The sequence below is a fragment of the Mytilus edulis genome, chromosome 1 (genome assembly GCF_963676685.1).
Source record: "Mytilus edulis chromosome 1, xbMytEdul2.2, whole genome shotgun sequence".
Classification (NCBI taxonomy): Eukaryota; Metazoa; Mollusca; class Bivalvia; order Mytilida; family Mytilidae; genus Mytilus; species Mytilus edulis.
The window spans coordinates 73,875,267-73,888,471 of record NC_092344.1 but is presented as its reverse complement, the minus strand read 5'-3'; the positions used below and the strand labels follow the sequence as shown (position 1 = coordinate 73,888,471).

The 13,205-nt window shown below is 32.3% G+C and overlaps 1 protein-coding gene across 2 annotated transcripts in view; it reads right to left on the bottom strand.

Annotated features, from left to right (window-relative positions):
- Positions 1 to 13,205, bottom strand: part of LOC139489766 (cyclic nucleotide-binding domain-containing protein 2-like) — a 28,529-nt gene that overhangs the window by 4,164 nt on the left and 11,160 nt on the right. For both annotated transcript variants that reach the window (XM_071276590.1, XM_071276582.1), the window contains 9 exons: positions 12,968 to 13,056; positions 11,303 to 11,376; positions 8,672 to 8,745; positions 7,818 to 7,901; positions 5,504 to 5,568; positions 5,009 to 5,086; positions 4,609 to 4,669; positions 2,312 to 2,674; positions 637 to 718 (listed from right to left, as the gene is read on the bottom strand). In XM_071276590.1, the coding sequence (XP_071132691.1) occupies positions 637 to 718; positions 2,312 to 2,674; positions 4,609 to 4,669; positions 5,009 to 5,086; positions 5,504 to 5,568; positions 7,818 to 7,901; positions 8,672 to 8,745; positions 11,303 to 11,376; positions 12,968 to 13,056 (970 nt within the window). The remainder of the gene's footprint in view (positions 1 to 636; positions 719 to 2,311; positions 2,675 to 4,608; positions 4,670 to 5,008; positions 5,087 to 5,503; positions 5,569 to 7,817; positions 7,902 to 8,671; positions 8,746 to 11,302; positions 11,377 to 12,967; positions 13,057 to 13,205) is intronic.

Sequence of the window (13,205 nt, the reverse complement as noted above, 5' to 3'; positions counted from 1 at the left end):
GTACTACTTGTAAATACATATTTTTCATTCTTTTTTATGGTGCTTTGTTATCTTGGTTAAGAAAAATAACTATGATTACCCAGTTAGATGACAAGCGATCATTAGCTTTGGAATTCAAGTTTTTGAGCTCTCCTGGTGAATAAAAAATCAAATAAAACGCCTCGGACGCACCTAATTTTAAACGTGTGTTTTCCTTCCATTTAAAAATAATGGGTCGGTACCGCTGCTGTAATAAGTTACCAAGGATCAAACGCCTTCGGCAAAGTTAACCTTTGTTGGATTGCCAGTTATTGGTTCAAATGCATGCCTTTTTTGGAAATATAGCTCTTAATGTGTTAATGTGTAATAACACATCATTGGCACCGGCTGATGAGGTTCAAACTATAATTCTTTTATAGAAACTAAACTCAATGAATGGAAATAACAAAATATAACTTTCAACAGTTGCTAAGTACAGCAACTTTTGACAGTGATATTTAACATAAACATTCAATAAATTTAGTTTATATAAACGAAAACTGGGTAGAAGAATGTAATCAACTCTTTGAAATCTTACAGCCAACACCACCTATTTTATACAAAATTCACACTGTAATTGCTAAAATTTAAATGAAAGTAAACCTATGGTCCATGTACCTGGTAAATGACTTTCATTAGAACATCTTGATGACTGGATACGAGGACTTTGTGTGCTTGGTGTAGACAAGGTCGAAATATTCTGAAAAGGATAAATCAGGATAGATAAAGAACATGTATATAGCGCACATGCACAAGTAATTAACTTAAAAGTATCTTCAGAATGTTCCGCTTGTGTCAAATGTTCTTAGAAAAATGATGTTCCAAATATTTCTTAAACAAATGGAAGTGACTTATAATCCATATGATAACTTTTGATAACTAAACTGTTTCGAAAATATTTCACGACACATAACGTAACTATGGCAGATAATGGCATGGTGACTATCTCCGGTATCCTTTTGAGTTATTTAGTCTGAAAGGAAACGCCTTCCATACTTTTATACTGTTGTGGTTCAAATACATCATTTGCTTTCATTTATTCGGCTTTGACCATTTCTGATGAAGGTCAATACAAAAAAGCGCTTCGTTTATCCGGTAATTTTTTTTTAATTTCTGGATTATCATTCCGTTTTTGTGTACAAATATTACAAAAATCCTTATTGTTTGATTTAAAAAAAATGACTAGAGTTTGCATTTGATGGAAAATATTTTCGTGAAGGTATTTTTCACATGTATAGAATGAAATTCAAAACAGTGTGGCTGTGGCCATTGATTGACACATTTAATTCAACCATTGGCTGGGACAATTTAGGTGAACGTTTGTATGTAACGACCACTGCTCACTATGTACTTTTTAAAAACACTTAAACTATGGGGTCACCAAAGGTTCTCAACACCTTAATAAAGTAATTTGAAAAACTAATCAGAAATAACACGATGTTTTGATTTTATATCAATTATATAAATCAAAACATAAAGGTTATTTCTGATTAATTTTTTGAATTATTTTATAATTTAAGGCGTTAAGAAACCTTTGGTGACCCCACAGTTTAAATGTCTATCGTAGGTACGTCGTGAACAGTGGTCGTTACAGACAAACGTTCACAAACGTTGATGTAAATTGTCCCAGTCAATGGATGAATTTAATGTGTCAAGCAATGGCCACAGCCACACTGTTTTGAATTTTCATTCTATATCAAACTTAAATAACAGGTCTAAACAAATAATGAACTATTTTTCGAGCATGTATGTTCGTACGTTTGAAAATCCTGTTTTTCGTTAAAGTTTTGGGTAGGGTTAGTTATCCATGAGGTTCTAATAAACTGTAATTTATGATGTAAACTTTGGAAAATATATCACTTTCCATCCAGACTTTGTATGTCAGTTAAAGTGAAAGTGTGAATGGAGACTGGTATCTTATGTCTTGTATGAATTTTGTATACTACTGTTGTCTTTATTTATATTCGTGTTACCATTTTTTTTTTATATAATCTCATTTGTAAACGTTAAATAAATCGTAATCTTTGATAGTACTATTTTTTTGAATTTTTGAGTGTTGTAATTTTAATGCCACTCTCTACAATATTGGCTATTGTGTGACAGTCAGTTTCTTTTTTTTGTAAGGGGTGTTGTAGTCACCGCCAAGAACCCCTGACCTTTACAAAGAAAACTTGCAACTTTAGTCAATGAAGGATTAAGTCCAACGTAACTTTCACGTGCAAGATTTGATAATAGACTTTCCCATTTGAATTGTTTCCTTGAGTTCGGTATTGTCTTTTAAACATATATATACCTTTGATGTAATTTGTCGTTCATAACCAGTTGACCATGACAATGAAAGTTTTCTCCTAGATCGTCCATTTGATTGAAAGTCAGCGTGCGCAGTATGAGGTCTACAAGCTCGTTGTAACTTCAACATCAAAGGCAACGTAAGTGATGATTCTCTATGACCTGTCACATCATGTTTTGTGGTGTTTTTTGTGGTGAGTGGCGGAGGAAGTTCAATACTGTTATATAAATTAAAACGTTGGAATTCATCCTCATTTGCCTGGAACGCAGAATAACCATTGGTATGTGCAACTTTCTTGTGCAATCCTGTTCTCTTACTGGTATTGGATTTGGTTTTAACCAATTTCTTCATTACTCGAATAGATCCCTACAATAAGAGTATCGGTTACAGTTAAATGCTACTGACAGAGGAGGATTAGAGCACTGTCGGGCTAACTTCTCAATGTAATGCAAGATCGTTTGTAACGTTCATTTTGAATGGATTTCCTCAAAACTTTTCATGTCATTAATTGCATTGATGCTATGAAAACAGTACGCGCAAGAGCAGACTACACATGACAGATTTTAAACTCTGTTTTAACGTGGTTTTTTTTCTGTCAGTTTCATTAGAATGGAAAGAACAAGTGTGTATTTTAAGCTACGACGGCAATTAAAATAAAAATAAATAAAAAAAGCTTTAATCAAATGGGTTGTAGCGTAAATTTTCAAAAAGATTCGTATTTTGCGTGAACAAGTGCATGTCGATAAATAATGTTAACATTATTTTGATCTGAGCGTCACTGGTTAGTCCACTGGTTAGTCTTGTGTAGATGAAACGCGAGTCTGGAGTATTAAATCATAAACCGTTTACCTTTTGATAGCTATTATTCGCGTGTTTCTATGTCCTATATGTTCTCCCATTTATTTGTATAGTAGTCCTGTCATGAATATTGTCATTTTAATGTTATATTTAACATTGTCATAAAAGCAGGGGTTTGGCTTGCCACAAAATCAGGGTCAACCTACCATTTTGTTCTTCAAATGTCCTGTCCGAAGTCAGGAAAATGGCCATTGATATATTATAGTTCGTTTCTGTGTGTGTTACATTTTAGTGTTGTGTTTCTGTTGTGTCGTAGTTCTCCTCTTATATTTGATGTGTTTCCCTCAGTTTTAGTTTGTAACCCGGATAAGTTTTATTCTCAAATTCAAATTCTTTATTAACTTCGATCCTTACTGCTCATCAGTATAATCAAGTATATGTACAGTGTATACATATGGCATCTTACAAACAATATAAACAAAATGCATAATAAACAATAGGTGACGTCAGAAGTTTCATCAATACAAAATATCTTTTGTTTCAATAAATTTTTTCTCATTCCCAAATTCAAATTCTTTATTAACTTTGAGCCTTACTGCTCATCAGTATAATCAAGTATATGTACAGTGTATACATATGGCATCTTACAAACAATATAAACAAAATGCATAATAAACAATAGGTCACGTCAGAAGTTTCATTAATACAAAATATCTTTTATTTTAATAAACTTTTTCGTAATTTAAAAGAGAAATGAATATACTTTCCTAAGCTACAAAGCTGTATTATTAATCAATTTATGAATTTCGAACAGCGGTATACTATTGTTGCCTTTATTTATGATTCCAATATTTCTGTTAATGAGCTACGTACGCACGTGTTTAAACTATACGGACTTCATACACAGGGGTTTACCGAAAATATGTGTATGTGTCTTAACTCTCTTGCGACATGTTTTCGCTATCTTGCATATTAAAATAGCAGTTTATTATGTCAGTTGTTATTTATTCGTTTGACGAGTTAGAGCTTTTGATTTTGCCATTTTATTAAGGACTTTACGTTTTGAATTTTTATCGGAGTTCGGTATTTTTGCGAGTTTACTTTTTTGTAGCAAGAGTTGCTCCTCCTGTAGACATAACCAGTCTCGGTCCGTCTGGGGTTGATGCTTTTCTGCCGGCTTCTGTTTGTTTTCTTGATTTGTATCTCCCATCTCGATTTACGATACTTGAACATCGATAGACTACTGTAGCCGTAATATTCAAACATATCTGTCTTCCATTATTGATTGAATGAGGATCCAACAATTTTACTATTATAAACACGTGAAATCCCGATATTTTTAGAACTTTCTGTCATTTATGCAATACACTTGAAGTCAATAAAAAGCTATTTATCACGAAATTAATATCTAGGTTTTTCCAAATTTCATATATATTAAATAGGAGGTCTTTAGATTAATATTGCTATCATGGACCATTAAAGCCTTTCGTATTTTTACTTACCGACTTGACTATAAAAATCCATTCCGATAAATTGCTATCACGTGTCATTATTGCTTCTCGTCTGAATAGAAAAAAAACAAAAATATTAGATTAAGATAAAAAGTATTGTGAAAAACACACACACACATCAAAAATCACGATGACGGAAATCAAGGATCATGTATATCAGGCTTGACACCAGACACGTATTTTGTCTACAAACTAAACTCTCCAGTGACGTTCGAATCTATTTTGATTTTCAAATTTTCTTTCTTAAATTTTATAATTACAAGATAGAACGTTTGTTAATTCGAACCTGCTTGCAGTAATGGCAGACATTTTATGAATTTCTCATTTTAAAAATAATATTGCAACCATTTGGTGAATAACTCGATTCATTATTAAACGTACTGTTACTTACTGAAAGTAGCTTGCCATTATGGCTTTATTATTTCCTTTCAAGACGTGTAACGGCCATCCTTTTAGATTAATAACATGTCTGCAAAGAGTAAATTATTTCAAATTGAGACAATAAATAAATATAAAGAAAGTTTCGATTCGTATATAGAGTATAGGTTTATCAAGTACTTTTCATATGGAATATTCCTTAACATTCGAATCTATTTGGCAATGATCATGTAAATATGACAGAAGTATGGTATACAAAAATACCGTTATTCAAGTGAGAGGTTAAGCTAGACAAAAAAAAACAGGGTTTATCCATCATTTTCTGTGTGAGAAAATGTCTGTACCAAGTCATGCAGGAATATGACAGTTGTTATTCATTCTTTTGATGTATTTTGATTAAGACATTTGATTACAGACTTTCCGTTTTGAACGTTCCTCAGAGCTCGGTATTTTTGATGTTACTTTTGTTAAAAGTAAATTTAAAATGCTGCATGAATTTCTATCTTACGTAAGAAAATTGTCTCCTTCAGGGTTCCTAGACACATCGCCACCCATAAAGATCCTTTTAAAATCCTAAAATAAAACAGCTTTAAAATAATCTTAGCGTGACGAAAAACTATGTATATACCCAACATTATTTTATTCAACAGCTTTCATTATTATTCCATCACAATGACATCATGAATAGTTAATGGTTATAGTAAGAACAATATTTTGTGTATAATCATAATTGTTAATATCGTCATTATTTCATCTTTAGATTGTATCGCAGACAAGAAGCAACGCAAACCATTATCTTTGTGTTGGTTAAGAGATTATACAATATGAAGGAATGACAATTATTTATAGATTATCGTTGCATGGTCATCTCAACGAGATTTTCTCGCTTGAGACGGTACGGCGAAAGTGAGAAAAGCAATCAAGGTAAGATGACCGGTGATAATCTGTTTATCGATACATTCCATTGCCAACAGCACGTGCCCCGTTAGTTTCTAGCGATTATTTTGCATATCACACTACTGTACCGAGAAGAAAATTATCGCTATTTTACGAAATTTTCCTTTAATCTGAATGACGGAGTCGAGTGATATGAAAAATTATCACTGGTAGCTAAGAATGCATGTTGGGTTGTCAAGGAAATTGACATGAAATTGACAGCGTCGTCATAGGTAAAATAGCGATAAACAGATTATCATTGGTCATCAACTCGATTGCTTTTCTCACTTTCGCCGTACCGGATCAAGCGAGAAAAACGATAATCTATAAATATCAGTCAGTAAGATCGTATGAAAATTTCGTAAAAAAGCGATAATACAGCGTATTTTACATCAATATAACAGAATCATTGATATTTCTATATTGCGGTTTGTTTAATGATTATATATTTATTTTATTTGTAAGTACTTGCGATGTTAGAAACAGTCATCCAAAGTAACTTTCGACCTTATATTTTGTCATAAGACGAAGAAAAGTTTGTAAACATGTTCGTTGTGAATTCGAGTTTGTTCTGTACACCATGTAACGGGCTATCGGCACTGAAGTAACCCGATAACAATTGGTTGATTATGATTGCAAAATACCTTGTATTACATTAACAATCGGAACAGCAGATAAAATATGTTATATATGTTAGAAAACATTATTCTGTTTGATTGTAATCGAGAACACAGATCCCACTGTATTTGCCGTTGTGATAATTGGTTGTAAGATGTGTTCTATTAAATCATGAAGTTTATTAGATGAATAATAATCGAATTGATCTACTTATAGTTCAGTCAAAGTCAGATTTAACTTCAAACTAATTGCAACAGAAAATGTTTCAGTTCTATTCTATAGCACTATAGACCTTATTACACACAGAAAAAAGTCCCATAAAATCTAACTCGAGGAAAACTCAAAATCAGCATTTTTAATTTCCTATAGAAATTAACATTGGAAGGGGAGATAATTCCGCAAAAATGATTATTTTTTGGGGCAGTTTTTGGTTGATTTTCTTGAAATTTATGTAAAGTATGATACTTTGATGGGGTTACAAGTTTGAATTTGACTAATTTATATACTCATTTTTCATTATAGAAATTGCAAATTTGAAGCTTTTGAAAACATAATGTGAAAATTTGGTATGGTTTAAATCTGTATCTTATATTTTGTCAGCATCTTACTTATCTAAAGAAACTTTAAACTACAAAAAGAAGAGTACATGCTTGATTATTTTTATTAAATTTGAGATTCTTTAACTTGACATGTAAAAAATTTAATAAATGGTCAACTAATGAATTACGAAATCTAGATTATAGCTTGATAACAGATATGAAAACACCTTTAGAGATGTCTCTTGTACTCTAAAGACCGCAAAAAAAATCAAGAATCAATACATTCTGATGAATAGAAGCGGTAAAGTTTTAATTGTGTATCAACTATTATTGATATGTCTGCCTTTTTTGTAAGAGTTATCTCCCTTTTCATTGCAAATCTCCATAGGAATTTTAAATGGTGATTTTTTTAGTCTTCCACAAGTAAGATTTTATGGGACTTTGTTCTGTGTATATTTGGAATATAATGCTAAAGATTAAAACTTTAAACTTTAAAATCTTCTGTTGGAATTACTTTCAGGTTAGGGTCAAATTTATGCTAGATTGACTGGACTATTAATCTAAGAACAAAGTTCATACATGGTGCTAAAATAGTTTTGTTAATTTCAGATTCATTCCTCTTCAACCAACTTCCTGTACAAAAATATAGCTAGGCATCAACGGACAATATTATGGAACCTTATTTTATTTGAAACTAAATATTTGTTATAGCAGAAAAATAGAACTTACTATATCAGAGACGCGTAATAATTCTGTATACTCTTCCGTTATAATTGAGGACTGTCTTGCGGTTCCGTTATATATCCCTAATTCCTGTAATTAAATGGTTAACCAGTTGTATAAAATTGTCAAGATAATATTGAAGAAATGACATTGACATATTGGAACGTGACCATTAAAAAGGGGGTGAAGACAAATGTAGGCTAATGTTAAAATGTGTCGATAAAGGCTTGTACCATTATGCTAAAAATATATAAAAAAAACTGAAATGTGCGTAATTCCAATAGCTTGTTTTAATAGTTAGTTAACGAGAACTTGTCACTCGTCTTTCTTTGCAGCACGAAAATGGCCAGAAAATACCCGACAGTGTTTTGTTTGTGAGTGTGTAATGTATCTTGAGATTTTCTCTTTTGCATATTTTTTTTTGTCTCTAACTGTATAACAGAAAGTGTCTGTATACTGTCGTTCAATGATAAGAAATTATTCATGTATTGGATATTTATAGACTAACAAAAAAAGTGTTTTGTCGTAAGTGGTGAAAAACACTTTTCAAAATATCGTATTTTCAAGTATTTTAAAATATCAATCATATTCTGAAGCATCTACTATTCAAAGAAAACCTAAATGTAGCTAAAAGTCACTTGTGTTATACAAGCATTTTTTTTTTAAGGTTTTATGGGTATTGCAGTGAGATGTTCCATATACGTCTCTCTAAGGAAATCGTACTACAAAAAGTCTAAATGACTTACTGTTTCATTGAAGAATGTTTTTCATTCAGATATAAAGTTATTTGACGACGATATCTCCAAGACGTTTTGTATAAAAACAGTATAAAAGAAAAAATATATTAGTTATATACTTACACCAAAGTAATAACCTCTATACAATGAGCCTAGTCTTTTAGCCATGTTCCCTTCGTCTGTCTTTGCAAACATAACTGAAAAAATACGTGTCATAGGTTTAACTGATTTCAAAGACATAAATCACGCTCATATTTCTTTAAAATGTCTGTCAAAAATGAAAATACCACTCCTCGTCAGCTACATAATAACAAACTTACTGTGTTGGAAGCGGCACCAGCGTCAACTCTATAATTGAAGGTTTCAAATGAAGTTTTACTTGCAATGCGCAGAAGATTACAAAACGGTTATTTGCAATCATCGTCAAATCCAACAGACGTCACGAATGATCGATGTAAGGAATGTTCAACTGCTTTTACGGATAAAATCAAATACATTTTGCATTTGTATGCCCAATTTATGGGCATTATGTTTTCTGGTATGTGCTTTCGTTCGTCCGTCCGTTCTTTCGTTCGTCCATTCGTTCGTTCGTTCGTCCGTTCGTTAGTTTGTTCGTTCGTTCGTTCGTTCGTTCGTTCGTTCGTTCGTTCGTTCGTTCGTTCGTTCGTTCGTTCGTTCGTTTGTCCGTTCGTCCGTCTGTCCCGCTTCAGGTTTTGGTCGAGGTAGTTTTTGATGAAGTTGAAGACCAATCAACTTGAAACTTAGTACACATATTTCCTATGATATGATCATTCTAATTTAAATTCCAAATTAGAGCTTTTATCCCAATTTCACGGTCCACTGAACATAGAAAATGACAATGACAAAATGGCATCCGTGTACTGTGGACACATTATTGTTCTCTATTAATTCAAAGTGTACTGTTGACATGTATAAATATTAAAATCAAAATTATCTCAAAAAGCGATTTTATGCAATCAATGCAACAAAAAGTCCCCATTGACTAAATTAATGTTGACGATGATTTTTATCATTAATTCTTATTCACACACCATTTTCATGAATGATCATACCAATTATTAAGATAATTACATTGTAGATTCAATATCAAAAAATCAGATATGAACCTATTTATGTTATCGCAAAATTTTAAATGTTATTATTTCATCATCTATAACAGACTTTTTTTATTAATAATTCTTCATGTATTTATCTCCTTCTAGAATACAAAGATAAGAAGATGAATGATAGACAGAACTATCCTATACCGTCAACGACTATCCATGTTTACAGGTTATTGTCGATATGAAAATAACTCTTTATTAACTTGGTGCGTCCGTAGTACTTTCCGTCGTGTACCTTCATTAAACACAAACATTTCAATGCCATGTTGTATAACATATTTGACATCGTACCAAAACACAAGGGTATGCCGTGATAGATACCAGGAATAGAAAAGTTGTGTAATTTAATAAACTCATCATTAATACCAGGATAAAATTTTGTATCAACGCCAGACGCGCGTTTCGTCTTCAAAAGACTCATCAGTGACGCTCAAATCCAAATAAAGTACGAAGGTGAAGAGCATTGAGGACCAAAGTTTCTAAAGTTTTTGCAAAATACAGCTAAGGTAGTCTATTTCTGAGGTAGAAAAGCCGTAGTATTTCAAAACTTTTAAAAAGGTTTGGTAAACAGTTAATTGATAAATATGACCATATCAATGATAATTTATGTCAACACAGATTTGACGACTACTAGGCTGGTGATACCCTCGGGGAATTAAACTCCAATAGCAATGGCATCGACCCAGTGGTTGTAAATAAACTCATCATAGATACCAGGATAAAACTTTGTAATAACGCCAGACGCGCGTTTTGTCTACAAAAGACTCATCAGTGACGCTCCAATCCAAAAAAGTTCAATAGGTCAAATAAAGTACGAAGTGGAAGAGCATTGAGGACGAAAGTTCTTAAAAGTTTTGCCAAATACAAAAGACAACCGAGAGTGTTCTGAGCCAGTAACATTAGGTAACTACAAAAGTTTTGCATACACACCCCGCAAGGGAGACTGAGGTATATACATATTATACTCACTTTTCTGCCGACTGACAGTCAAACCCTAGCCAAAGTGGTGCGTTAGTTAAGGTATGAGGGTTGTACAAGTACGCAGTCTCTTCCGGGTAGGATGGGGACGTTAATTTCGATGCCACGTGTTGAGAGAGTAAAAATCCTTGGGACAAATCAATGATGGGGTCCGTAAGAGGCTAATTTACTGTTCATATCCTATTCGCCCTCATTTTCTAGTGGAACATTTCGACAACCTACATCCCGGTCAGCCTCTACTACAGGGACTACCTATTTTATGTATTGCTAATTTATTCTGTGTCATCCCTAACATTCGTGAAATATATGCCACTGGACAGTGTAAAGCGACAACCAACAATCAACGAAGTTAATACTTAACATTGGATAAGAGGAATATGTTTTACATGGAGAGAAAGAAAATATGCACTAACTCATTTACACTTTTCCAAAACAAGACACGCCGTCGTTCTGATTTTTGGTCTGTACATTGTTTTTTGTAAACATTTCCAAGTGTTATTAATTTTAATGTTGATTCTACATCAATGAGACTGGTATAACAATACTATACTTTACATGTAAAATAAAACTCGAAGTTAAAAAAATTAAAAGCTGTAGTACAAAATTGATCATATTTCATCCCTAAAAAGTGTTATCTGTTCTAATAACTTACCTTGTCCGTAGATGAGGATATAGTAATTTTCTGATGGCCGACCTTCCTTAACAATTACTCGTTTTGGTTCATAACTATAAAATGAAAATACATTATCTTTACATTAAAAAATAAGCACACATTCACCAGGAATATATTTTTTTTTATACATTTTGTTTCAAACTTGACGCCTAAAATAAGTAAAATAACAAAAATATCGAACTGCGAGGAAAATTCCAAGTGGTAAGCCCCTGAACAATGGCAAAACTAAAAGCTTAAAGACATCACACGAATAGATCACAACTGTCGTATACCTTACTTGGTACATGCATTTTCTTATGTGGAAAACGGTGGATGAAACCTCTCATTTGCATGACATTCGAATGAATTTCCCTTATATTGACAACGATGTGTGAACAAAACAAACATACAGAGGTAAAAAATGTCAAAAATAGGAGTACATTTGTACAGCAATCGACATTGTGTTATAATCTTAATCACTATAACGACATACAATTATGTCAGCAAAACAAAAATAAGAAAAGGGCATATAGACAAATCACATAATGACAGGAATCCAAACATTTACCATCATAACACAATAACACAAAGGTGGGACGTATAAGTATCGAGCAACGTCAGATGGATATTACTAAAAATAGACTAAAAAGTAATACTTTACAAAGACAAATAAAACAATACTACAACACGTTATTAAGAAGTCAAATAACTTCAGTAACTAGAATCTATACTTCAAGACCATCGTGTATTATTTGTGAAGTTGATACGGAGTATTTATCAACAAGGTCTTGGTATCTTTCGATGATCTTTTTTTTTTTTTGAAAAAAAGGACCAAAACGTTCTTTGACATACCCCAAGTTCAAGAACTTTCTGGCAAGACACATGTGGCTTTTACTACATCGGAGTAGAATCTGCAAGCTCTTGAATGCCGAATGATTTGGGAAATGTATATCCCATAAGCAGGTGAGGTTAACATATTCATACTTATTAAGGTAACACGACCACAAAAAGATTCGCGTTGTGGTGAGATGATCATAAAAGAATACTTATTGTTGTTAGAATAACCACAAGTTGATTTTTATTGTGGTAAGTTGATCACAAATATATACTAATTGTGGTTAAATGATCATAAAATGACATTTTTTGTTGTTAGATGATCACATATATATACTTGTTGTAATATGATCATAGATCACAAATGGATACTAATTGTGGTGAGATGATCACAAATGGATAGTCATTGTGGTTAGATCGATAGTCATTGTGGTTAATTATCACAGATGGATACATGTTGTGGTAAGATGATCATTTATGGCTAATTATTTTGGTTAGATGATCACAAATGGATATAAATTGTGGTTAGATGATCACAAATGGATACATATTATGGTTAGATAATAACAAATGGATACTTATTGCAGTTAGATGATCAAAAATGGATACCAATTTTGGTTAGATGATCACAAATGAATACCAATTGTGGTTTGATGATCACAAATGAATACCAATTGTAGTCAGATCATTACAAATGAACACTTGTTGAGGACAGGTGAATATAAATGGATACTTTTATGTAATTGAAACAAAATAAGATAACTGTAGGCGTACTATTCAAGAAAAGAGGAGATATTATGGGTCGTTATGTTTATTTATATTCCAACTCACCTCTCATAGAAACCGTACATGGCAAATTGTTGTTGAATATGTAGAGGATAATCCGCTATTGTTTTCACATTACGTAGTGCTATCGTAGCCTGAAAGTCAACAAGAAAATTATCTTTGCATTTTGACATTTATTAATTATTATAACATATAAAATGAAATATATGTTTCCGGAGAAAAAAACAAATTGTCGCTCTTTTCAAAGATGGTGTCTAGATTGTAATGGAAATGTGTCAAAAGT